The sequence below is a fragment of the Carcharhinus amblyrhynchos genome, chromosome 4 (assembly GCF_965287045.1).
Source record: "Carcharhinus amblyrhynchos chromosome 4, sCarAmb.v2.hapA, whole genome shotgun sequence".
In the NCBI taxonomy this organism is placed as follows: Eukaryota; Metazoa; Chordata; class Chondrichthyes; order Carcharhiniformes; family Carcharhinidae; genus Carcharhinus; species Carcharhinus amblyrhynchos.
Genome location: NC_137327.1, coordinates 96,441,404 through 96,469,057, shown reverse-complemented (window position 1 = coordinate 96,469,057; position 27,654 = coordinate 96,441,404). Strand labels below are relative to the sequence as shown.

Here is a 27,654-nt window from a genome sequence, read left to right as displayed (position 1 = left end):
GTTAGTTAGCGCACCGTTCCTGGAGGTAGTGCAAGACCAGGTCGATGCGTGGCGTGGAAGAAGCAAGCCCCTATCCCATTGCCCTGTTCCAAAAATCGGCTTAATATTTGGCCCCCAGGTAGGGGACGTATCAGATATTAAACTGATAAGAACAGATTTTTTTAATTTCAAAAATATACTTCATTCATAAAAATCTCAAATGAACTATAGCAAACCTACATGTCTAAAAATTGCAAACAGTGCAGAATAAAAACATTTTTACAGTAGTATACAAATTACAGTCATTACATTTCAAAATTTCAAACTATATACATGCCTCAAAATTCACTGTGTGCCGTTATTTCTCAGATTGGCACACAGTTACACGGGCTGAGGGTATTCTGCAGTTCCCAGGCCCTCGGTCTGTCTCTGTTAAAAGGCCTTACAGTGTGGCCTTTCCCCATTGTGCCTTTGCTGTGGCTGCCCCAAGCTTCAGCGCGTCCCTCAGCACATAGTCCTGGACCTTGGAATGTGCCAGTCTGCAAAACTCGGTCGAGGACAGTTCTTTCAACTGGAAGATCAGCAAGTTTCGGGCGGACCAAAGTGCGTCCTTCACTGAGTTGCTGACCCTCCAGCAGCAGTTGATGTTTGTCTCGGTGTGCGTCCCTGGAAACAGCCCGTAGAGCAGAGTCCTGAGTCACCGAGCTGCTCGGGACGAACCTCGACAAATACCACCACATCTCTTTCCAGACCTTCTTTGCAAAGGCGCATTCCACAAGGAGGTGTGCGACCATCTCATCAGCCCTGCAGCCGCTTTGAGGGCAGCATGCAGTGATGTTGAGACCTCAAGCGTGCATAAAGGATCTGACGGGGAATGCCCTTCTCACCACCAGCCAAGCCAGATCTTGGTGCTTGTTTGTCAGTTCTGGTGATGAGGTGTTCTGCCAGATGACACTGACAGTCTGCTCAGGAAACCATCCAACAGGATCCGCCATCTCCTTTTCTCTCAGGGCCCAAAGGATGTTACGCGCTGACCAATGCTTAATTGCCATGTGGTCAAAGGTGTGTTTGCAGAAAAATTTCTCTACAAAGGACAGGTGCTGCAGTACGGTCCAACTACTCGGAGCGTTCTGCAGCAGTGTGGCCAGACCCATCCTCCGCAAAACTTGGGACAGGTAGAACCTCAAAAAGTAGTGGCACTTGCTGTTAGTGTACCGAGAATCTACGCACAGCTTGATGCAGCCGCACACAAAGGTGGCCATCAGGATGAGGGCGGCACTGGGAACGTTTTTCCCTCTGTTCTCTGGAGGTTTGTGCATCGTCTCCCTCCAGACACGATCCATCTTTGACCTCCAGATAAACTTGAAGATGGCCTGCGTCACTGCTGCAGTGCAGAATTTGGGGACAGGCCACACCTGCGCCACGTACAACAACACGGACAGTACCTCGCATCGGATCACCAGGTTTTTTCCTGAGATGGAGAGGGAGTGCTGCTCCCACAAGCCCAGTTTCTGCCTGGCTTTCGCGATGCGCTTGTCCCAGTTTTTGGCACATGCCCCTGCCGCTCCGAACCATATCCCCAGCACCTTCAGGTAATCTGCCCTGACAGTGAAGAGGACAAAGGATTTGTCAGCCCAACTCCCAAAGAACATGGCCTCACTCTTACCCTGGTTGACTTTGGCTCCCGAGGCCAGCTCGAACTGCTCGCAGACCTGGAGGAGCCTGCGGACAGACGAGGGGTCCGAGCAGAAGACAGCCATGTCATCCATGTATTATTTTAAGCACTGATGTAGGTTTCAGCCAAGTTCTCCATATTCCTCAGTGACAAGACACTCGGTAAGGCCATTCTCCCCCACACAAAGGTCAGCCTCACAATGGGAAGACACTGCAGATCCCGAGTCTTGTACAGCTGATTCACCAACCACATGATCCTACGTGGCCTACTAGCTACTGTCTATTAAAAACTTCATATTTTCCTAACCTATTTTTAATTAAAACTTGCTATTCTTCTAAAATACATACCTCCACACTCCATCAGAAGAAACTAATGTTTAGAGGAAACTGTAAATGTGTTTCCTTTCAGGCTGGATTGCATAATAATTAGGAAAGGTACTCTCCCATCAACACTGCCCCCTCATGCACACCAGCAGCATCTCCCACATACACCCCAAAAGAACTGATTCTCCAAGCTAGTTTTTTCTTTCAGATCTGTTTGATAGACCACTTTCCTAATTCTTAACACACACCAGGTTCTATTATGGATCAAGGAACATGAATTCCTGAGTTGCTAACTCCCCTGCATCAAATTTTTAAAATCATCAACAAAGTGTTGGGCTGCAGTCCGCCAGCACGGAGGTCAGATCCGGTAAGAGAAATCTAAGTATGGGAGGAGAAAATCAATGATTCTTGTCAAGCTTGTACAAAGTGTTGACAAAGTAGGTCTCTCACAAAATGGACAGACAGACTGAGAGATGATCAGAGCAAGAATAGGACATTTGTTCAAAGTGTTGGCCCTGGGTAGGACTTTCACAATTGGAGACAGAGAGAGACTGAAAGATGACCAGAGCAAAGATAGGACTGGATGCAGCCTAAGCCTGAGTTGAGCCCAGTGAGAAGAGTGGGCAGGATCCAGTCCACTCTCTCTGCAACCATATTTGGGATCGTGAGCCACAGTTTGAAAACTGTTGACATATCCTGATTACAAATATAAATGATACAAATGAAAACAACTATCCTAACTAATCATAAAGTCAAATGTAGGATATCATGTCACTTTAGCAGAGAACAAATTGGTATTAATCAGCATAATTACAGATAAATAAACAATTTTTCAATTGTTCTTTAGTTTATATTAAGTTAAACTCTTTGTTGGAAGCAAGTAATTTATAATATGGTGCTCCTACTAATGAATTGCAGTAGTACAAGGTAGAATACTCTCCATTTACCAGATAAAGAGGAATTCAAAGCATGATACAATTCAGAGCTAAATATTCCAGGTTCAGAAATGTGCCCTTTCCTTTGTCCATTGGATTAGATACGAAATTCAATCCCGACACATGAAATTAAAGTCTTTTGACACTGCTCACCAGTAAAGACCCAAGTCAAATTAACAGTGCAAACCTGCTTGGAGCGTAATCCTTGCCTCAAGAGCAGCAAGGTGCGGCAATATTTGTTGCAAAGGCAGATTTCTGAACCCAATATTGAACCGTAACATCAGAGCAAAGAAAAGAAATGTAAGGACCTCAGAGTTGGGAGAGTTCAATCATTAAATAGAAAGACATTTGTGAATATTATTTCCTAGCACCTTACTTGGTACATAATCACACAAAGTTATAAATGTCAATGGAATAATCATTACAAACACACTCAGGTCAACGAAATGTAACATTGTTGGTACTTCGAAAAGTTCTGAAAGATCTGATACTTGAAGTAACCAAAATGGAAGCAGTCAACCTTTGTTCAGGAAAAGCTGCAGAATTGTTTCCAGTAAAACCCCTCCCATCACCCATTCCCATCTCATACCACTGCTCAAAGTCTCAATTTCACTCCCTCAATTGATGGGTCACAAACAGAAATGCACTTCGAGCATAACTAGATTAGCCATCCATCATAAGATCCAAGTGAGCCATAGCAAACTGCTTCATACTGATCCCGGGGAACAGTAATAACTCAAAAACTCTATCCTTTCCCGCCAACTGACTCCCCAAACCGCTCTTCCCACCCTCTCTAAAACGAGAGGAACTCAAGAGATTTCTTAATCACCAAGAGCAACTATTTTTACATAATTTCCAAGTCAAATTTCATTTCTATCCCTGAACCTGTCTCTTCCATTTTACTTTCTCTTACCTCCACATCCTTTCCAATCTCTATCACCTACTCACAATGACCAAAATACCTTTCTTGGCCATGATGCTTTAAATCAGTCTTGTCCAACCACTGCCCATAAGCCAGATTGCTGTTGGATAGGGATAGGTGGGTAAACAATCTGGCTGCCGCAGTGTATGTACGCGGGACAGAGAGAAAGAGATGCATGTATGAGTGAATGAGAGAGCACCAACAAGTGTGCATGTGTGAGGTGAGGGATACAGCATACATGTGTGTGAGAGAGAAAGAGAGAGAGACAGAGTGCAAAATTTTCCATTCGTGAATAAATGCAGGGAAGGAGGGGGACTCAGTGTGATTCCTGCTGTGGAGGGGAGGGGGTGGATTTTCACACCAGATTCACTGTTTAAAGCACATTAGTTATGCATCAGTGAAAAGCTTGTCAAATCTTGTGGTGGAGCGGGGCAGTGATTTGTCAGCCCATGGCGTTCTGCCACTGTATTCAAACAGCATCAGCTGACACATTCACTCACTGCAGAACAGATGTGAGCTGAATGCCCAAGTGTACAAAATTCTCTGCTGCATGCTCCACTGAGGCCTCCCAGAGGAATCTCCTCCAGGGTGTACAGGAAAGGTGGGGGATACTACTTCTAAAGGATGGGAGCAGAAGACCCGCCAAAGGACGGGAGGAGGAGGTCCACCATCCTGACCATGGTGGCCTGGGAAGAGATCATCTGGAAGGTCAGTGCAGTGCCCATGGCCACCAGAAAGACTATCCTGCTGCGCAGGAAAAGGATGAATGATCTGAACTAATAGGCGAGTCTTCCCTTCACTCCGAACTCACATTCCTAAGTGCATCAAGCTGTCAAAGGACTTCATACACAGTCAGCAAACGTGAGATCAGCACTGATTGTCTGCTGGTCACTTTAAGATCCCCATCTCATGTTAGATCTCGCTCAAATAGTGTCTTCAGTCCTTACTGGGGAGGGTTCAGCACACACAGCAAGCATGCATGCTTCTGAATGGCTCTTTCATCCATATTACTCACGGTCCATCCATCTGTCTTTATCCAGGAAAAGCTTGCCCATAATTGGAGGGAGAAATTGAAGAACATGGCCGGGGTTGTGGGGGGCGGGCGGGGAGAGGAACGACCCTGAGTACACTTTCTCCGTATAAGGAATTGGCTGTAAAAGGTGAGGGTGGCCTCCCCCCAAAAGCCATTGAGGGTCCTTCAAGTATACATCGGTCACATGTAGACATCAGCCAAACGTAATGACTGTAACTGACCTACTGAAGCCTATCTAGTCAATCACTGATTGTCTCTTTTTTCTACTCCAGCCACCAGCAAGAAAAGACAAAGAACTTCCTCCAGATGATATAGCTCCAGTCCAACACTAATGAGGAAGCAGACTTCCCATTTAATATGCATTCAACTTCACCCTCCACCAACATAATGCACACATCTTGATGGGACCTAGTTCCGGAACGGGCTTGAGTTCACAATATGGTGATCACCTCACAGACATGTGCACACATGTACAGATCAGGCAGAGGCATCTGAAGTCTGACGCTTGGAGGACTTCATTTATTCATTCAGTAGATGTGGGCTTCACTGTCTAGGCCAGCATTTAGTGATAGATGGTCCACACTAACCACCTTTGACAAGGTAATGGTGAGTTGCCTTTTTGAACCGCTGCAGTTCATTTGGTGATGGTAAACCCATAGGTCTGTTAGGGAAATAGTTCCAGGATTTTGACCCAGCAACAGTGAAAGAACATCGATATATTTCCAAGTCAGGATGATGAGTGGCTTCTTAGAGCAAAACTTCCCATTTGTTATGGTGTTCCCATTTATCCCATAGAGTCATAGAGGTTTACAGCATGGAAACAGGTCCTTCGGCCCAACTTGTCCATATCGCCTTTTTCTAAAAACCCTAAGCTAAACCCAATTGCCCGCATTTGGCCCATATCCCTCTATACCCATTGTATCCATGTAACTATCTAAATGCTTTTTAATAGAGTCAAAATTTAAACTTAAGTGGGAAACATGGATAGGGTAGCCTCAGGATTCGAACCTGACCAAGGGGACTGTAATATATTAAGAGTCCATCGCCGTAACCACTTGGCCACGGCTACATCACTTTTGGAGACTGCTTCAGTATCTGATATCCTTGTCCTTCTAGATATCCTAGGTCCCTAGAAGGACAAGGATATCAGATACTGAAGCAGTCTTGTGGGTTTGGAAGGAGCTATCTAAGAAGTTCCTGCAGTGCATTTTATAGAAGGTACATGCTGTTGCTACTGTGCGTCAGTCATGGAGGGAGGGAGTGTGGATTGAGTGCCAATCACGCTCCCTGCTTTGTCCTGGATGCCGTAAAACTTCTTGAGTATTGTCAGAGCTGCACTCAACCAGGCAAGGGGACTGAATTCCATCACACTCCTGACTTGTGTCTTGTAGATGGTAGACTGGATTTTGAGATCCAGAGGATGGATGTGTTACTTGCCACAGGATATCTAGCTTCTGGCTCACTCTTGTAGCCATAACATTTATATGGATAATCCAAGTTTCTGGTCAAAGGCAACTTCAGGATGTTGAAGGTGGAGGATTCAGCGATGGTGATGCCACTGAATGTAAAAATGTAAAGGGCAATGGTTAAATTCTCCCTTGTTGAAGATGGTCATTGTCTGGCACTTATGTGGTACAAATGTTACTTGAAATTTGTAAACCTTAAATACAGATTTTACTGCATTTGTGCATGGGCTGCTTCAGTATCTGAGTGGACATGATGGGTATCTATGACAGCAATGCTTTATATTTGGGGACTGGGGGTGGGGGCAAATGGGTTCCCTCAGTGATTGCCAGATGAGTGCACCACTTCAATCCGGCTGAACACTACAGAATTGAGCTATCCTTGGTATGAGGGGTTATCGTATGAGAAAAGGTAGAACAGGTTGGGGCTGTATCCATTGGAGTTTAAAAGAATGAAGTGTGATCTTATTGAAACATATTAGGTTCTGAGCGAACCTGGCAGAGTGGAAGTTGAGGGGATGTTTCCTCTTGTGGGAGAGATCAGAAATGGGAGCACAGTTTAAAAATAAGGTGTCTCCCACTTAAGACAGAGACAAAGAGAATTTCTCTCTCAGAAGGTCAGGAGTCAGAGTGGCAGAAGCAGGGTCACTGATATTTTTAAGACAGGGGTAGACAGATTCTTAATTAACAAGGGAATCAAAAGGGTAGGAGGGGTAGACAGCAAAGTGGCATTCAGGCCACAATGAGATCAGCCATGATTTTAATCAAATGGCAGAAGGAGGCTTGAGGAGCCAAATGTCCTATTCCACCTCCTAATTCATATGTTTGTATATATGTACATATCCCAAGCAGTAATATGGCAACAGCCAGTGCCCTTGCTATACCACATTCTTCTTCCTCCTCCAGCACTGGGTTGTGTGGACTCCAGCACATTATCTTTCTCATGTGAAGGCCTCCAGGTCTGTTCAAGTATCTAAAGTGCATCTTTAGCTTTCCAACTGCTTCTTCAATGACCATTCCTGTGGTTGTGTGGTTTTGACAAGATTTCTCCTGTAATAGTGGAGGACAAATGGAAAGCTGGCCTTTTTTTAAAATGGAATGGAGAATAAAAATAAGGAAGTCTTGCCAGAACTATATAAGACCACACCTAGAATACTATAAACAATTAGATGCTGAGAGGTTGATTCTCCTTGTGGGAGAGTTTAGGACTAGGTATAATCTCAGAGTAAGTTGTTGCCCATTTAAGATAGAGATAAGGAAGCATTTTATCTTAGAAGGTGGAATTCTTTATTGCAGAGGGCTTAGAAACTAGATTAAGTATGTTCAAGGCTGAGGTAGAATGATTTTTAATTAGTAAGGGAATCAAGGATTATGGAGATGAGGCAGGAAAGTGGAGTTGAAGTTCATCATATCAGATCAGTCATGATCTCACTGAATGGCAGGGCAGACTCATTAGGTCTCAGACTCATAAGTCTCATCATCTCATTCTGACTGACCCTATAGGTTGCAAAGTGCAATTCCCAGCCCTGAGAAACATGACATTGGTCACCGATGTGATACATTTGTGGGCAGCAGATTGTGAGCTTCTATGAACATTTCCTGAGGATCCGTGGAAGGAGCTAGTGGCAAAGAAATTAAGGACAGTGGTGACTTGACAACCACTAACAATGCATGCCTACCTGGTCCACTGGCAGGATGCGGCAAATGTACTGAGCACATGACGTGATACTGTGCCACGTTAAGACACTGATTCTCAGACATACCTAACGCTTTGTCAGTGTGTCATCAGTATCACCTCGTGTAAGCTGCACTTCTGTGTCCATCTCCTCTCTGCTGTGGAGTGGTAGGCTGATGAGAAGGTCGCTGCTACTCCTGTGCTGCTGAAATTGATTCTCAGTAAACCTCTATAACAGATACCCATGCTGAACTGATGTTTGACAGATGGGGAGCGTGGGTCAGACGCACAGAAATCAAGAATACTAGAAATGACCACCAAAGTATCGGGAGTCACTTCCAAAGTAATGAAAACACATTCTCAGAACAAGTCCAGTGAAAAAAAGCCTTTCATTTAGGTAAAGAAGCAGGTGTGAGATCTGACTGCTTATATGTTTTTATATGTCTGCAATTTGTTCAATTGGCTCAATTTTGCTGTTCTCTCATCTTGTTTTCACTGATGAGTTCCAGGGATCTATGAATCCCATCCATCCCAGAATTAAATTCATAAATCACAGATACAATAGCTGCTAATAACTTTTTAAACATGTATAAATTGAAACTGGCCTATCCTGAGAGGGTTTCTCATATAGCACCTTGAAAATTAGCTCAGTTTTAAGAGACGGGGTGATGACAGAAGACTGTTTTAGGGACAGGAAGCCAGTGTTCAGTGGAGTACCACAGTGATCTGTGTTGGGTCCCCTGTTATTCGTTATTTATATAAAACAACATTGACCATGTGGGGATTATGTAGGATTAAAAGTTTGCAGATGACACAAAGATTGGCTGAATGGTTACCAGTGAGGCTGAGAGTTCTGGGCTACAAGAAGATATAAGCAGAATGGTCAACTGGGCAGATAAGTGGCAGATGAAATTTAATTTGGAAGGAATAATTTGACAAGGGAGTATTCAATAAATGGTAGGACTCTAGGAAGTTCCTGTGGAACAAAGGACTTTGACATGTTTGTCCACAGATCTCTGAAGGTGAAATGGCATGTAGTGGGCTGGTGAAAAAGGCATGTGGGACATTTGCTTTTATTAAAAAGAGGCATAGTTAACAAAAGCAGGGAAATCATGTTAGAGTTGTATCAAACTTTGGTGAGGCCACAACTACAATACTGTGTGCAGTTCAGGTCGCCACATTGTAGGAAGGATGTGATTGCACTGGAGGAGGTGCAGAGGAGATTCACCAGCCTTGGAGCAACATTTAAGTTATGAAGAAGGGTTGGGTAGGTTTGGGTTGTTTCCAATGGAGCAGAGAAGACTGAGGGGCAATCTGATTGAGGTGTACCAAATTATGAGGGACATGGACAGATTGGATAAGGAGCAGCTGTTCCCCTTAGTTGAAGAATCAGTCACAAGTGGACATAGGTTCAAGGTGAGGGAGGTTTACAGGGGATGCAAAGAAAAACCCAGAGGGTGGTGATGGTCTAGAATGCACTGCCTGGGAGTGTGGGAGAGGTGGGTTGTCTCACATCCTCTAAAAAGTACCTGGATGAGCACTTGGCACATCAGAACATTCAAGGCTATGGGCCAAGCGGTGGTAGATGGGATTAGGTGGGAGTTCAGGTGTTTCTCGCATGTTGGTGCAGACTCGATGGGCTGAATGGCCTCTTCTGGGGTCGGCATGGTAGCACATTGGTTAGCACCACTGCCTCACAGCCCCAGGGTCCTGGGTTCAATTGCGGCTTTGGGTCACTGTGCAGAGTTTACACATTCTCCCGGTGTCTGCGTGGATTTCCTCCAGGTGCTCCGGTTTGCTCCCACAGTCCAAAGATGTGTGGGTTCGGTTGATTGGCCATGCTAAGTTGACCCGAATGTCAGGGGATTAGCAGGGTAAATATGTGGGGTTACGGGAATGGGACCTGGGTAGGATTGTTATTAGTGCAGAATCGATGGATTGAATGGGTTCTTCTGCACTGTACAGGTTCTATGATTCTACACTGTATGATTCTATGATATGCAAGTGGATGTGCTGCAGTTAAAAGTAGAATTCAGAGCCAGTTTCCACTTTCAACTTCAGCCTTTTAACCACTCCTAAACCCACTCACTATTATTAGGTTTAACAAAACCAAACTAAATTAAACCCTTGTTGTTTCCAGAAAGAAAAAGGACATAATGAAAGGAGAGGTAGATCAGACTGAGGTCAGGCAAAAATGGTTGAGTTTGACAGGACCTATGGCCTTTTTCTTTACATCATGTTTTTCTGTTGGAATTCAGTAGATTAGCAAATTTCTAGATAGATGGGTTCAATCAGATTACAATCTTTCCATTCATTTCTTTGTAGTATCACTCACCTATCTTCCTTAATGCCACACATCCGGATTCGGTCGGAATTTGTCCACTCGTGAACGCCGTTGTACAGCGAAGCTGTGGCAAGCATGTCAGGTGAAGATCAATGACAGTGGCTGCACTCCTTCACTACTCCAATCTGCATGACAAAGGATGAACATTAACAACTAAAGGTATTTGTAATACAGGTACAGTGCCTCAAAACCAGTAACCTCAGGACAGACACCATACTGGATTTCAGATTTTGCCAGATTTCATGTCAGGCAGTGCAGTTCAAGGGTCATCAGGAGCATGAAAATAGACTGGCAGGAAAGGAGCAAAGGAGGAACTAATCTGGCACCACACCACATTAACGTGTCACCTAGCCAAATTACCCAGCTAAGTTACTGTTTTTATTTTATTCAATTCAAATTGATGTATGGAACATGCTAAAAATGTCCAATTTTTGGGCAGCTGAATTTGAGACAAAAAACAAAGAAAATTACAGCACAGGAACAGGCCCTTTGGCCCTACTGACCATGTGCTAGTGTGAACTAAAATTCCCTACCCTTCTGGGACCATATCCCTCTATACCCATCCTATTCATGCATTTGTCAGGGAGCCCCTTAAGTCACTATCATGTCTGTTTCCATGACCTCCCCAGCAGTGAGTTCCAGGCACCCACCACCCTCTGTAAAAAAACTTGCATCGTACATCTCCTTTAAACCTTGTCCCTTGTATCTTAAATCTATGCCCCCAGTAATTGACTCTTTCACCTGATTTGATTTATTGTCATATGTATTATGTACAGTGAAAAGTATTGTTTCTTGCATGCTATACAAAACATACCATTCATAGAAAAGGAGAGTGTGGAATTAAGTGTTATAGTCATTGCTGGAGTGTAGATCAAAATCAACTTTATGTGAGGTATTCATTCAAAAGTCCAATGGCAGCAGGAAAGAAGCTGTTCTCAAGTCGGTTGGTACAAGACTGGAAAAAGCTTCTATCCACTCTGTCCATGTTCCTCATAATCTTGTAGAGTTCTATCAGTTTGACTCTCAACCTCTGTCGTTCTAGTGAGAACAAACCAAGTTTCTCCAGCCTCTCCTCATAGCTAATGCCCTCCATACCAGGCAACATCCTGGTAAATCTTTTCCGTACTTTCTCCAAAGTCTCCACATCCTTCTGGTAGTGTGACGACCAGAATTGAATACTACATTCCAAGTACGGCTCAACTAAGATTAAAAAAAAAGCTGCAACTTGATTTGCCAAATTTTAAACTCTGCCTCGGCCGATGAAGGCAAGCATGCCATACGCCTTCTTGACTACTTTCTCCACCTGCGCTGCCACTTTCAGTGGCCTGTTTACCTGTACACCCAGATCCCTCTGTCTATCAATGCCATTTACTGTATATTTCCCATCTGTATTAGACATTCCAAAATGCATTAACTCACATTTGTCCAGATTAAACTCCATCTGCTTTCTCTCCGCCCAAGTCTCTAACCGATCTGTTTCCTGCTGTATCCTCTGATGGTCGTCATTGCTATCTACAATTCCACCCAGCTTTGCGTCAACTGCAAACTTACTAATCAAACCAGTTACATTCTCCTTCAAATCATTTATATGTAATACAACAGCAAAGGTCTCAGCATTGATCCCAAAGGAATGCGACTAGTCACAGCCTTCCATCAGAAACGCACACTTCCAGTGCTACCTTCTGTCTTCTCTGACCAAGCCAATTCTGTACCCATCTTCCCCGCTCATGATCCCATGTGACTTCCCCTTCTGTACCAGGTTGCTTTGAGGGAGCTTGTCAAAGGCCTCACTGAAGTCCATGTGGACAACATCCAGTGCCCTACCCTCATCAACCATCTTCATCAGTTCCTTGAAAAACTCGATCAAGTTAGTGAGACATGACTCCTCTTCGCAAAACCTTGTTGCTGCTTGCTAATACGTACACTGATGTCCAAGTGGGAGTAAATCCTGACTCAAAATAATCTTCTCCAATAATTTCCCTGCCAGAGACGCAGGCTCATCAGCCTGTAAATTACCTGGATTATCCTTGCTACCCTTCTTAAACAAAGGAACAACAGTGGTTATTCTCCGATCCTCTGGGAGCCAGTGAGGATACAAAGATTTCTCTCAACGCCCCAGCAATTTGCTCCCTTGCATCCCTCAGTATTCTGGGGTATATCTCATCAGGCCCTAGGGACTTGCCGAACTTAATGTTTCTCAAGAATCCCAATACCTCCTCCTTTTTGATTTCAACATGATCCAAACTATCTACACACATTTCCCCAGACTCATCATCCACTAAGTACTTTTCTTTGGTGAATATTGATGCAAAGTACTCATTTAATACTTCGCCCATTTCCTCTGGCTCCACACATAATTCCCTCCTTTGTCCCTGAGTGGGCCAATCCTCTTGCAACCCTATGCTCTTTATATTTGCATAAAAAGCCTTGGGATTTTCCTTAATCCTGCTGGCCAATGACGTTGCAACCCCTTTTAGCCCTCTTCACTCCTTGCTTAATAGCTCTAATACACAGAAGAAACAACCCTCTTATAGACTTCTCAAGAAAACTTCCAGGTTTAGAAACAATTTATGGTCATGCACCTTGCTCAGTAGATAAAATAAATTTCACATCATCTGTTACAACACAAACTTCAGGGCTAAGACTTTTTTGATACTTTTTAAATCATATATCTGAAAATATCCATACACTTTAACTTCACATTGTGAGGGTTTAGCATCTTAAATATTATTTCTCTATTTTAAAAACTGTTCCTAAAACCAAGATAATTCCCCTCCCAGAATGTGCACTAGCAACTAGATGCAATTATTAGAACTTCTAGGTCATTGTATTTCAGCTACAGCTCTTCTTCTCAAATTTCGCAGTGAAGTTTTAGCAACTCCTAATGGTGAATAATTAATTTTTCCCCACTTCATCTACCAGGTTGACTTTCAAAGTTTAAGCCCAGTCTGAAAAGGGAATTTTGACTGATGTGAAAGACTGGAGGTTCAGGTCCACCACTGGTGAAGCATGTGGGACAGCAATTGTTGATAATTCAAATGTTAATAGTTACATAAAGGCATATGCATTGAGCAGCAACTTCCCTGGAGTCCACCTATATATGCAAAATTTCTTCCGAGTCTATCTCGCCTTATCTTCCAACTCAGGCCAAACGAAATCCAAGCATACCCCCTTTTTTTACAGCACTAGCTTCTTAACAGATAAGTTTACAGATCCAGTGAAATGTCAGGATTGGGCGGGCGGGGGGAGGTGTCAGATATCTGGAAGGGTTGGACATCGGCAGTTGTGTGGGGCAAGGATTAAGACATTACCTTTTCCTGAGTAACTTCTGGCGTAATTCTATTGGAACTTTCCGAAGTTTGTGATTTAAAAATTACATTTTCAGACGGTTCACAGCATAGGGCAGTTGTCCAGAGGAAGTCTGAAATTGTGGCCAATTTCCATGCAAATGCTTACCAATGAAGTTCCAAGAGTGATTTCCCAGCGCATCTTTAGGGTACATCCCACCCCGACCAAGAGAGTAAATAATTGTGACAATATTTTACATTACACCCAGACAAAATGCTTAACTATAGTCTGCCATAATAAACCGCAATGCAGAAACATTCCCCGCACCGCCCCGCCCCCTCCCCCCATTGCCCCATCAAGTCTGTGCTGATGTTTTTCTGTACAAAAGCCACCTAATTTATTCCCACTATCCTGCTCAATCACCCTTAATATTGTTCTTTTTCAATAAGCTATTTTCCTTTTAAGGTATTTTAATGAACTTTGCTTCCATCAGTTTATGTACAGAATTCTACATTTTAACCACCCAATGTAAATAATTTATTTCCACACTTGCCTTTATTTAATTTAGTGACAATCTTAATTTGTGCCCTTTCAGTTCTGTTTCAATTATCAAAAGACTTCCCCTGATCAAACCTATGATAATTCATTAGGTAACAGTTAGTCTTTTACAATTTTAGTTTAAAAAGACTAGGGTAAGTTTACCTTTACAACTGTAATCTTCGAGCCTGTTAATATCGCAATGAATCAATTATGCATAATGTTCATTGCTTTTATATGCTTTGCATATTTAGGTGTTATTTCATCTCTGACCTGTTTCAGTTTACATCCAATTGTCCAGATTATTTTACTTTTAAGCTTGAGTATTTTTTCCAACAGTAAATTTCAGCAACTATTATAACATACAATCCAAACATGATTCGCCATGCTAAACTGACCCTAGTGTCAGGGGATGAACTGGGTAAATGAGAGTTATCAGATTAGGACCTGGGTGGGATTGTGTTGGTTCAGACTCAATGGGCCAAATGACCTCCTTCTGTATTGTAGGGATTCTATGATTCTTACTGATCAAGTTTGCTTCACCTCTCATCATCACTAACTTGGTTAATCTTACTCCCAAAGTATCAATACTGTTTTGATTTAGCTTACAATTATTGTGTTTTATGCTTTTCACTAATTAGGAGCAGGAATCCTGACTCATTTCCAACCTCCCCGACTCCCCTACTCCCCCCCGCCTCCCCACCCTAGCAAAGCGGGGACTCCTGCTTTGTAGACTCCTGGTGCTGCTCTGGATGACAGGATCAGCCAAAACCAGAGAATCAAACAGAAGATCTTCATATTGTATGTTTCAGCACTAAAAGCAATGATATATTTCCCCAAGTGACCACAAGTAGGTGCCACCTATCATCAGGATTAACTAAGCTTTTCAAAGTTTGTAACAATGAGGCATCAGAAAACAAATTAACGTTGAAATAATTATTTGTTGCATGGTGTGTGTCACTGAATAGCTCTGGAGTTTGGGCAAAGCACTCATTCCCTGTTCAATAGCTTTCGGAACACTGAAAATGAACCACAACATGTCAGGTCTATAATGTCATGCTCAGAGGTAATCAAATCATTATAATACGTACATTGTTAATTTGTAATTTCACCTGAACAATTTTGCCTGAATATGTTATAAATAAAGCTTTTGGCACTATAAAGAACATATTTGGTGCTATAAAGAACATATAAATTTTAAGTTGACCACTACTACCTAGAAGGACAAAAGTAGCAAATGCATGGGAACACCACCACCTAGAGGTTGCCATTCAAGTCACTCACTATCCTGACTAGGAAATACGTTGTCATGTCTTCACCGTCATGGGGTCAACATGCTGGTATTCCTTCCCTAGCAGCACTGTTGGGTGCACCTACACTTCTGGGACGACAGTGGTTCAAGAAACCAGCTCACCACCACCTTCTGAAGGGAAATTAGGGATGGGCGATAAATGCTGGCCTATTCAGCATCAGCCACACCCCTTAAATTGACTTTTTAAAAAATATGCGTTAAAAGTCAAATGGTTTCTGTTTTACTTAAGCTGTAAATCTTGGTGCCTGGGAACCTGGATAAACTTTTGACTAAACATTTGAGTTTATTTGTATAAATACATTTTTTAATGAGGTTTTACATACCGTGAAGGTGAAGAAATTAGTAAAAAAAGGGATTTTAAAGTTTAGTGATTGTTGGGAGAAAAACAAAGTTGAAGAAAAATTACTGTAGTCTAATTACAATAGTCTGGAGACACAAACAAAAAAAAGACAGATGTTAAGAGGGAATTGTTCAGTGTCAGAGCGAGATGATAGGAATTTTAAGCTTTTTGAGTCAGTTATATATCTCAGTACAATTATCAGTTTAGCACATATGCTACTGGAAGGCCAAGTTTAGAGAACTTAGCATGGTAGCATTCTGGTTATTACAGCTGCCTCAAAGCACCAGAGGCCCGAGTTAATTTCTGGGCTCAAGTCACTGTCTGTGTGGAGTTTGCACTTTCTCTATTGGGTTTCCGCTGGGTGCTCTGGTTTCTTCCCACAGTCCAAAGATATGCCAGTTAGGTTGATTGGCAAATTAGCATGGCCAGATAGTGCAGGGTACTAGCAGGGTATGTGGGGTTATGGGAATAGGGCCTGGGTGGGATTGTTGTTGGTGCAGGCTTGATGGGCTGAATGACCTCCTTCTGCACTGTAGGGATTTGTCGTTCTATGAACTCTTTTGTTTGCTCTGCAGTTGAAGAAACATGATTCTGTGTGGTCTTGAATGGCTCAGAGAGAGATACAAGTCGAATGAAAAGCATTGGGTGAACGTTCAGAAATTCACTGGAAGAAAACTGCTACTACGCAAAACCCAAGCAGGAAATCTGTATCACCTAATGGTAACTCTTCACTGGTTTCGGTGCCTGTAAAGGTATTGCTGGCGTAAAGAAATAATGTGAATTTATGTCATCCTTTTGCGTTTGTATTGAGGTGTTTCCAGCTTTTCTGGCTGGTACAGCATAGTTCATTTTTTTTGATAATAAAAAGAATAAAATATTTGTTTAAAAGCTAATCTGCAGACTCCTGAGAATTTGATCAGTAACATTCTTCCATAGATCTTAATCTTTTTAAAAACTATCAAGCCAGCTTTCGCTCCTGGGTCTGACTAGTCCAACATTATTAGCTGGGTTCATAACACAACCTTAACTCAGAGATAGCTTTCAACCATGAAGGGCTTGTTTCAAAACTGCTTGTAAAGCATTAGCGACAGTAGTGACTTTTCTCAGCTCTGTGTTGGTAGGCCTGGAGATCGGAGTCTGGGGAAATAGATGGAACTGTAGTGGGACAGCTAACCAATGCATTACAACCACTGGGGAACTTTCCCAGGATGGTGTAGGAATAGGATCAGTTGCCGACTCTAAGAAGACAGGCAGCCAATTACTTTGGTCAAGGCCTCAGCAGCAGATCCCCCTACCATCATACTCTTGCACTGCCAACACACCTCAGCAGTGCCACCTCTCCCAGTGGGGCTGCCATGGATTCAGAATTACTTTTTGATTGGATCTGCCCATCTTCCTAATAGGAAAGCGAGTGCACAGGGAGGCTATTAGGAGGCCAATTCCAGAAGATTGCACAGCCACCAATCTCATTTCTAGTAATTGTGAACTCAGGACCTTAATTTGGTCCCAACCTGAGGTCAACTGAAAAACCCCTATTTTCTCGTGTTTGTAAGGGTTTCCTCCCACAGGTTAAAGATGTGCAGGTTAAGTAGGCTAGCCATGGTAAATGCACAGGGTTATGGGGACGGGGAGTGGGTGGGGTGGGCACAATGCTTTTTCAGAGAGTTGGTACAGACTCTTACATTGTAGATTCCTACGCTCAATCCTATTGTCCCGCCATTTCAGGCCATCAACTGGTCCGATAGTCAATGAAGCCAAGTAACATTTGGGCAATTGCCCCTGCACGTTTCCCAATTCTGATTAAAGTATCTTTAAATTTTATTTATTAATCACAACTAAAATTTACATTAACACTGCAGTGAACTTACTGTGAAATTCCCCATATCACCTGTTCGGTTCAATGCACCTAACCAGCACCTCTTTCAGAATGTGGAAGGAGACCGGAGCACCTGGAGGAAACCCACACAGACACAGGGAGAACGTGCAAACTCCACACAGACAGTGGCCCAAACCAGGAATCAAACCCAGCTCTCTGGCACTGCGAGGCAGCAGTGCTAGCCACTGTGCTACCGTGCCGCCACCCATGGGGCAGAACAATTAGGTACAGGAGGCCATTCAGGCTTACCCATCGGACTGAAAGGCTTTAATGTCTTACCTTCACGAAGATGAACACGTTTTAAAGAGGAGGGCAAATTCACTTCCAATCAGCGCTGAAGTAGCCATTCTCCGGCGTGTATATATATATATATACACACACAAAAATCTAGTAGCCGGTGTTGCCCACCCTCAGCGCCATTTCGCGCTGCGCCCAGCACACCTGTTTAAATGGCCCTGGGTGCCCCCGTCCCCGCCCAATCAGCGTCGCCGAATGCTGGCGCCGCGTGAGGCACAGCGCTCGAGCCAACAGCTGCCAACGGATCCCTCGGCACGCGGCGGCGAGGAACGACACTCACTTCGCTCGGCTAGAAGGAGCCGCGCAGGAGCCGGCATGTTGTTACGCTGCTGTAAGGTACAATATAACCAACCAAATCACACTGAAGACTTTGGCTGCTGTCTCCTGTGCGGGGAGGAGGTGGTTATTATGGCACAAACCCAACGCGCCGAGGGAGCTGGTGGCGGGAATGCAACGCGCATGTCGCAGCGGGCTAAAGGCACTCTGGGAGTTGTAGTCCGCGGTATCGGATATCAAGAGGCGAGAAGAACCTGAAGGACTACAACACCCACAATCCCTCATTCTCCAGCTTGTCTTCAACGTGTGATAGCTGCACTGGTTAATACTCCCCTTTCTCAGCATGCCAGGGAGCATTCAGTCGTTAATACAACTTATATGAATTTAAAAAAATCCATTAAAAAGGTCTACTCGCAGTACTCCCCAACATTATTACAAGTTGAAACCTCTAAATCCCCAGTTCCCATAAACTGCAAAAAATGCTGTAGTTGTGTACACTCCATGATATGGAGATGCTGGTGTTGGACTGGGATGGAAAAGACGAGAGGCTACAGTCTTAACAGGTTTATTTTAAATCACATGCTTTTGGAGCACTGGTTCTTCATCAGGTGATGAAGGAGCATTGCTCAGGAATCTTGTGATTTCAAGTAATACAAACATCTTTGTGAGATTTTTTAGTTATCCAATAATTTGATTTAAGCAGCATAAATGACATCAAAATGAAAACATTTTGGGAAAAAAATAAATTACTAGATTACTTCTAATAAAGCAATGATTTAATAGTAGACTTTATGGCTGGAATCTAGTTCAGGCATTGGGATTCTCCCTTGCTGGCTGCAGAGCTGGCAAGAAACCCATGCCGTTTCTTTTGGCCTGCCAAACTACAAACCAATCAGGCCATAGCAAGGCCAATGGCAGACTTTTCAAGACCTTGGCAGCAAATGTCTCATCTACCAAGAGCTGCCAGCTAATCAGAGGGTGGAAACTCTTGGGCTCGGCAATGTCACTGCAGAGGCTGGAAGGACACATGTCAAGGTCCTAGAATTACGGGGTGACCCAGGCCACAGGTAAGTAATGGTGAGGGGAGGAGAGAGGTGGTTTCTTGTGGTGGGGGCATAGAGAAAAGGGTGCAGCAGGCATCAACAAGGGCAGATGGGTGGCCCTCAGCATCCACCATTCCTTTCCTAATGTCCAGTACCTCTATATGGCACAGAGTGCCTATGATCAAGAGATCCCTATTCCCCAGGAGATGACAAGCTGGCTATGTGGTTTTAGCTGCTGTACATTCCACATTGCAACAAGCCTACCTGCAGCTGGGTTAACACCAGTGGCAACAGGATGACACCCTTGTGGTCATTAATTGATCACTTAAGGGTATCAGTTGGCCGTGGGGTAAGAAGGTCGACCATAGGCCTTAATTTTGGCAGAGGCAAAAACGCAGTGGGCTCAGCTATGCTAGCATCCTGCCTAGTTAAATGCCCTTCCTGCCAGGATGCCAGCATCCTGCCTAGTTAAATGCCCTTCCGGCCTTCAAGCTTGCCAATAGAGAGTAGAAGATTTCACCCACTGTGACATTTTCCCAGCTTGCAATAGCTGATCTATGCTGCTCATTATTTTGTAGACCTCTATAAGGCCACCCCTCAGCCTTCTATGCTCTAGAGAAAAAAATCCCATTCAATCCAGCCACTCATTATAACTCAAGTCCCGGTAGCATCCTTGTAAATCTCTTTTGCACCCTTTCTAGTTTAATAGTATCCTTTCCAGTTTAATAGTATCCTTTCTATAATAGGGTGACCAGAATCAAACACAGTATTCCAAGTGTGGCCTTACCAATGTCTTGTACAACTTCAACAAGGTGGCCCAACTCCTATATTCAATGTTCTGACCAATGAAACCAAGTATGCTGAATGCTTTCTTCACCACTCTGTCCACCTGTGACTCCACTTTCAAGGAACTATGAACCTGTACCCCTAGATCTTTGTTCTGTAACACTCCCCAACGCCCTACCATTAATTGAGTAAGTCCTGCCCTGGTTTGATCTACCAAAATGCATCACCTCGCATTTATCTGAAGCACAAAGCAAATGGGTGTCAGAATTTTGCAAACTCCACTCATCAACATATATATTCAAAATAATTTCTACAATCAGGCAATATATTCATTTACGGTACATCAGCGATCCATAGAAAATTGACCACCATTTATTTATTCCTGTTTAAGATGCACTTTTGGAATGCAGAGTCACCAGATGCTACTTTTAAGTGGAAACCTAAAAAAAAATCAGTAGCCAATTATCTCTATCTATTATCATCCCATCAATAAACCTCTCTGGTAGGTGGGATATGTCTATCAATAAGTACCTTTTGCTGCATCCACATTCAACCATAATTCAAAAAAAATCTCAATAGTTTTCCTATTTTTCAGATGTCATCTCATTTTGAAGTTGATTTAACAGAAAAATATTTTTATGTACACAGTGGAAAAATAATGAGTTGGATTATGAGGCTATACTTGTCAAACTCAATTTATAGCCTGCCAAAATTCGAGACTCCAGCCTAGTCCACTGACCAGGCAAGCTGCTGCTACACTAAGAACCTAAATGGGATTTTTTGTCCATTTAAAAATACATCTCTCCCCTAATTCTTAACTTTTCCTTTCATAACCTGCACATACCTTGAATTGTATCAGACAATACTAAGCTTTTCCTCAACATCAAAAGTCCTCATGCTGGCTATGTCATTGATTGAGAGGACCTCATTGTTATACTACCTTCCACAAAATTGTTATACTACCTTCCACAAAACAGAGATCCTGTGGTTTTATTTTTTTTAAAACAGAATCAAAGAATATCCCACTTTTTTTTTAAAAACAGAATCACAGAAAATCCCACATTTTTTTTGAACAGGATCGCAGAACATCCTGTGTTTTTTTTCACAGGTTCACAGAGCATCCTGTGTGTTATTGAACAGGATCAACTTATAGGGCAGTGAGAATTTACTCAGCAACCCATTTTCAACAGCCCTACCATAGGGTATATTACTTATATCAGTAACTTTGGACAGCAGATATTCTCAACTGCTATGAAGCGCATATTTCAGTTAATGTGACACAAATAGATAAGGTGGATGAAGGGAATAAATTAATTTTGTCAGAATAGATTTTAAGAAAAAGTTTGGTGAAGTACCATAAAAGGCTGGTTAACAAAATTGTGACTCATGGAATAGGAGAGTCAGTTACAACTTAGATTTTTAAAAATTGACTTAAGGATATCAAACAGTGATTTGCAATTAATAGTTATTTTCAGATTGGAGGGTGGCAGACAGTGATGCTTTCCAAGGGCAGAGGTGCTGCTTTTACTGTTTTTTGTAAATGATATATAAATGACATGGATATTGGAATAAAATTTCAAAAATTCCCAATAAGATCAAACTTGAAGGAATGGCAAATGGTGAGAATACTAATCAACTGTACAAGACATGAAAAGGCTAACAGAATGGGCAGAAAACTGACAGATAGGATTCAGTACAGAGAAGTGCAAGGTGATGCATTTTGGTGCAAGAGATCGGGGGAAGCACAGACTTAATGGTACAGTTCTAAAGAGTATGCAGGAGTGGAGGGATCTTGGGATGCACGTGCTCAGATCTGTGAAGGTGGCAGAACATAATAAGAGTAGTTAGCAAAGTGTACGTGAGCTTGGGCTTCATAAATAGAGGCACTGAGTACAAAAGCAGGGAAGTCATACTGAACCTTTACAAAGCTCCAAACCAATAGACCAGTTCTGACTTCTGGTGATCATACCTTTATAAAGCTCCAAAACAACAGACCAGTTCTGAGATCTGGTGATCACACTTTCAGGAAAGAATGTGGGGGTTCAGAGGTTGTCGAGAAAGTTTACCAGAATTATCCCAAGGATGAGGGATTTAGCTACACAATTAGTCTGGAGAAGCTGGGCTTTGCTTGTTCTCCCTGGTGCAAAGGAGATTGTTAGGGGAATTAATAGAGATGTACAAACTTAGGACAGCGTTAGATAAGATAGGTAAGGAAAAACTCTTCCCAATATTAGTTGTGCAAGGACTAAAAGACACTGATTTAAAGCTTTGGGCAAGAGATGGAGAATATATATTCGAAAGAACATTTTTATGCAGCTAGCAGTAATGACTAGGAATTTGCTGCTCATGATAATAGTGGAAGTGGAGAAAATCAAGGATTTCAAAAGATGGCCGTTTGAAGGAAATAAGCATGCAGGGCAGTGGAACTACAGCAAGGGAATGGTGAATGACTGGATTGTGTCACAGCTGGAATAGACTGGACAAGTTGAATTGGCCTCCTTCTGAGTTATTAATGACAACATGACAAGGTTTGGCATCCAAAACAGCATTAACAAAGTCGCGGTGGCCATCAGCAGAATTATATTCTACCACAAACCTGTAACCACACAACCGAGAATTTTCGACACTCTACCATTACAATCAAGTCAGGGAAGTACAGCGAAACATGTTAGGAGCAAGCTAAAAATGAGGTGCTAAACCAATGATGCTAAACGGAGGACTATCCATATGCTAGACAGTGAAAGTGGCATGCTTTAGACAGAGTTAAACAATCCCACAACCAATGGATCAAAGTTCTGCGGTTCTATCATCCAGAGTGGTGGACAATTAAACAACAAAGGGGAGATGGAGGAGACTCCATGAACCTTGTCACCTCAATCATGGCAAAGCTCAGTATACAGGTACAAAAGACATTCATGACTATTTTCAGCCAGAAGGGTAAAGAAGATTATTCATCTCAGTCTCCTGAGGTATCCAATATCACAATTGCCAGTCTTCAGCAAATTCAATTCACTCCACATGACTTCAAGAAATGGTTGAACATACTATACAACAAAGGCCATGGACCTGATAAGTCCTCAGCAACACAGATGGGACGTTGTAATCCAGAAGTAGCTCTCTCTTATTAAATTTTCCAATACAGCTACCACATTGGCATCTACCCGAAAATTGCATAGGTATGTCCTGGCCACAAAAAAAACAGTACATATTCAAACCAGCCAAGTGCTATCCCATCAGCCTACTTTCAATCATCACTAAATTAATGGAAGATGTCATTGACAGTTCTATCAAGTAACATTTACTTACCAATAATCTGCTCATAGATGCTGAGCTTAAGTTCCACCAAGGGTGCTTGACTCCAAATCTCAAATGTAAAGTTGAATGCCAGAGTTGAAGTGAGAGTGACTGCTCTTGGCATCAAAGCAGTATTTGACTTTGTGTGGCATCAAGGAGCCCTAGAAAATCTAAGATCAATGGGAATGGTGGACAACTCTCCACTAGCAAGAGTCATGCTTAGCACAAAGGAAGATGGCTGCAGTTGTTGCAGACAAATCACCGCAGCCCCAGGTCATTGCTCCAGATATCCTTCAGGTTATCTTCCGAAGGCCAGCCATTTTTAGCTGCTTCAATCATGATCTAGTCACCATCATAAGGTCAGAGGGGGATGGATGTGCGTTGATAATTGCAGCATGTAATTCCACTTGTTAACAGTGATAGTCACTGTTAATGTCTCCATGCGTTAAGACCTGGACAACATTCAGGCTTAGGCTGTTAAGTGACGAGTAACAATTTCACCACACAAAGGCTAGGTATTGACTATCTCCAACATTCCACCTCCTCTCAACATTCAACAGCATTCTCACCACTAATATCTTGGGAGTTATCATTGACTATAAACTTAACTGAATCAACAACATAAAATCCATGGCTACAAATACTCACCTCTTAATTGCTCCAAATCTTCCCAACATCTACATAAGTCATGAGCATAATGAATACTCTACTGCCTAGATGAGTGCAGTTCCAACAGCATTCGAGAAGTTGAACATCATTCAGAACATCTGACTGGCACCCCAACTGCCACCTTAAGCATTCCTTCCCTCTAGGCCCACCATCTATGATGTACTTCATCGACCAGATTCACTAAGTTAAAATCCTAAAACTCTCTACTCAACAGCACAATGGGATATTTTTATTATGGACTGCAGTGGCTCAAGAAGATGGCTCAGCAATATCTTCTCAAGTGTAGTCAAATAAAGAAGAAAAATAAATTGTTTTTCCATAGTAACAGCACATTGCAATCACTTCGCAACCAATGAAGTATTTTTGTAAGTGTAGTCATTGTCATAAGTGTATGAAATGTAGCAGCTAATTTGAACTCAGCAAACCTATGAACAACAACGTGTTAACAACCAGGGTCAGGATTCTCCCAAAAATTTCTAAGTGCCAAATTTGTGTAAAAATGGGAGTAACTCCTACTAGTTTATTCAGTGGAATTTTCAAAATGAATCTCCCACACTCTGAGCAATGCAGAGATTCAGGATCAAAATCAGTGGGCAGGGCCTATTCCCATCTGAGAGGCCGGCAGCATAGCGCTGATCTGTCACAGCAGAGACTGGTGCAGGCGCAATAGCCCTGCACTGCCACCTCCTGGTTGCTGGCCAGCACAGCAACCCTCCATGACTGGCTTGTATTGCTGGCCTCCTAGACATCGAGGCCAGCCCCAACCCCCTAGTCCACCCTGATCTCCCTGAGGATCCCCCCGATGGCTAGCCCTGATCAGGCCCTTCCCTCCCTCTGCCATGGATCCCTATGCAGTGTCAGCGGGACTCTCGCCCCAACGATCTCCCCTTGCCCCCGCTGCCTTGGCACTTCCTGATGTCCAGTGGGCAATACCAAAGTGCCCCTGAGGCACTGCCACTTTGCCCTTTGAGCAATGCTAGGGGATCAGGCTGGCAGTGCCACTCTGGCAATGCCCAAGCAGCACCCGCATTACCCCTGCCATCCTGGGGGATTCGGGGGGGGCCTCCCTTCACTCCAGCGAGGTTGGGCTGCCAGCTCCCCATTAGTGGGGAACTGTTGTAAACCCCGCTGGAGTGAACCATTCCCAGCAGAGGGTGTGAGTGGGTGATCAGGGGAAGAGGCTAGCAGGCCTGGAGACTTTAGTCCTGGGCTTGCTAACGAGATTAAAATTTCACTTTCAATATGGAAATAAGCTCTGTGCCAATTTCCGATGTGAAACTGATGACACCGTTAATCCAGGGCCCAGAGGTCAGAGAACCCAGTGGGACGTTTGGCCTTTGCTGATGTCGTCCAGCCTGCTGCACTGCTACAACTCGGTGAGTCGCTCCTCTGATAGTCTGTTTGGTTTTGTTGACTGGATGATAAATATCAGCCTAGATAATTAATTTTGGTATGCCTGTGACTCCCACAACCCATGAACAAAACAAAAACCTTTCAAGTCGTTTCTTAATTTTTTTGCTCTATGATGAACAAGCCCAGTTTCTCAAGTCTCTTCACACAATTTCAATTCTGTATCCCTGGTATCATTCTAGTAAATTTCTTCTGCACTGTCTTTAAAGCATCAACATCTTTCCTTAATCCGGTCGCAGAATTACTCCAGCTAAGGTCTAACTGGTGTTTTATACATGTTTCACATATCTTCCTTGCTTTTATATTCAAAGTCTTTATAAATAAAGGCAAGAATTTATTTTTTTAAAAATTATAACTGACTCTGATATTCTCACCCACTGGATCATTTTTGGTTCTGATTTTTATTTCTTTATCACTCAATTTCTCAGTGACCATGTTATTTGTTGCTTTTTGTTAAATTACCTTTCTGCTTTGTCTTTGACCCGTTTCTTTCTCTTTGTATTTTCAGTTGCCCTTTCCTCGCTAAATGCTCCCAATCAACACAAGAATATTTAATAAAGTCTCCAAGACAAAAACAATCCTACTGTGATGTCACAAAATTCAGCTTCAGTGACATCATGAATGAAGATTCCTGCTATGTGAGCATGTGAATTAGGAGCAGAAGTAGGCCATTTGGTCCTTTGAGCCTGCTCTCCCAATCAAATTTGTGTTTCAAATTCCACATCTATCTTTTACACATTTGTGCTGGCTGTCCTCAATGAACTGAAATCTCTCCGAGTACCTTTGTAGAATCATAGGATTCCTAAAGAGCAGAAGAAAGTCATTTGCCCCATTGAGTCTGCACTGACTCCATATCAGAGTATTTTATCCAGGCCCTAATCCCTGTAACCTTATGCATTTACCCCACTAATCCCCCTAACCTACACATCTCTGGACACCAAGGAGCAATTTACCAATCCACCTCACCTGCATGTTTTTGGAATGTGGGAGGAAACCAGAGGGAAATAGATTCAATGTTTCAAGTCTGCATGACTCTTCTTCAGAGCTGAAGAGAGGGATAGATGTGATGAATTTTATAGTGTAAAAAGAGATGGGGTGGAGCAGGTTTCTCAGTTTTGAACCCTACAATAGATGATCTAACATGGCGTCATGTGACCTCTCATCTAGATAATCTAAAGCAGCAAAGCCTATGGGTCCTAACACCATCACGGCAGCAGTACCAAAGATCTGTGTCCCAGAATCAGTTTACATCCAGCCGAGCTCTTCCAGTAGAGCTACATCACTGCTGGAAGTGCACTTTTCTTGTCACTTCATTGCACCTTCCTTTGCCACTCTTCTTGTAGGCTCTGATTCATGTTAAAGTTATAATGTGAAGATTGCCCAGGTATTGTCATGTCCTCAAAAAGGGAGACAAATCTAATCACTGCTCCATCAGTTTACCCTTGATGATCCTCAGTGATGGAAGATGTCATTGACATGCTGTCAAGTGGCCCTTACATGGCAATAACCAGCTCACTCATGCTCGGTTTGGATTCTGTCACGGTTACCCGGCTCCTGACTTGGTTACAGCAAACACGGATGAAAGAGGATGATGGCAGCATTTCACTAAGTGAAATCAAGGATCACCACCAAAATTGAAGTCAGTGGGAATTAGAAAAACTACTGCACGTATTCTCCTGAGTAATGTCCTAGGCCCAAACAACTTCAATTGCGATTGCAAGGGAAGGAGTGGTGGTTTTTTGGGGTAATAGAGGAATGCACTAGGGTGTTTTGGCAAAAATGGTCCCTTCAGAATGCTGACAGGAGAGAAAGATGTTTTTAGTAGTGGTACCAATACCAAATGATGGTTCAGAGTGAGTTCATAATTTTTCCTGAGCAGATGGAATTTGCTGTGGTTTGCAGTTCCCTCTATCATGAATTTGTTTATCTGCACAAATGCAGTTGTAGACGTAACTGTGATTCGCAGCCCCAAAACTTCACTCATCTATGATTTAAAATGTGTTTCATGATGTTCTCATGTGCCTACTACATCTGCACAAGTTCACCATTCGCGATTTTGCACATCATGGGAACAGAACCTCCTGTGAACACCTGGGGTTTACTGTATTTAAACTTCATGTCCCAAATGAAAACATGGTCCACCAAAAGACCTGTCTCGCCTGGGGGATGGCGGGGAG

The 27,654-nt window shown here is 43.0% G+C and overlaps 1 protein-coding gene and 1 pseudogene across 6 annotated transcripts in view; both read right to left on the bottom strand.

Annotated features, from left to right (window-relative positions):
• LOC145342226 (BCL-6 corepressor-like protein 1) overlaps positions 1-27,654 on the bottom strand; it is a 248,698-nt gene that overhangs the window by 117,648 nt on the left and 103,396 nt on the right. For 5 of the 6 annotated variants that reach the window (XM_080187598.1, XM_080187597.1, XM_080187601.1 and 2 more), the window contains one exon: positions 10,341-10,474. In XM_080187598.1, the coding sequence (XP_080043724.1) occupies positions 10,341-10,426 (86 nt within the window). In that variant the 5' untranslated portion in view covers positions 10,427-10,474. Of the gene's footprint in view, positions 1-10,340; positions 10,475-27,654 lie in introns of those variants that run through there. The other variant, XM_080187603.1, reaches the window with a different exon arrangement.
• LOC145342775 (U2 spliceosomal RNA) lies at positions 4-177 on the bottom strand (annotated as a pseudogene).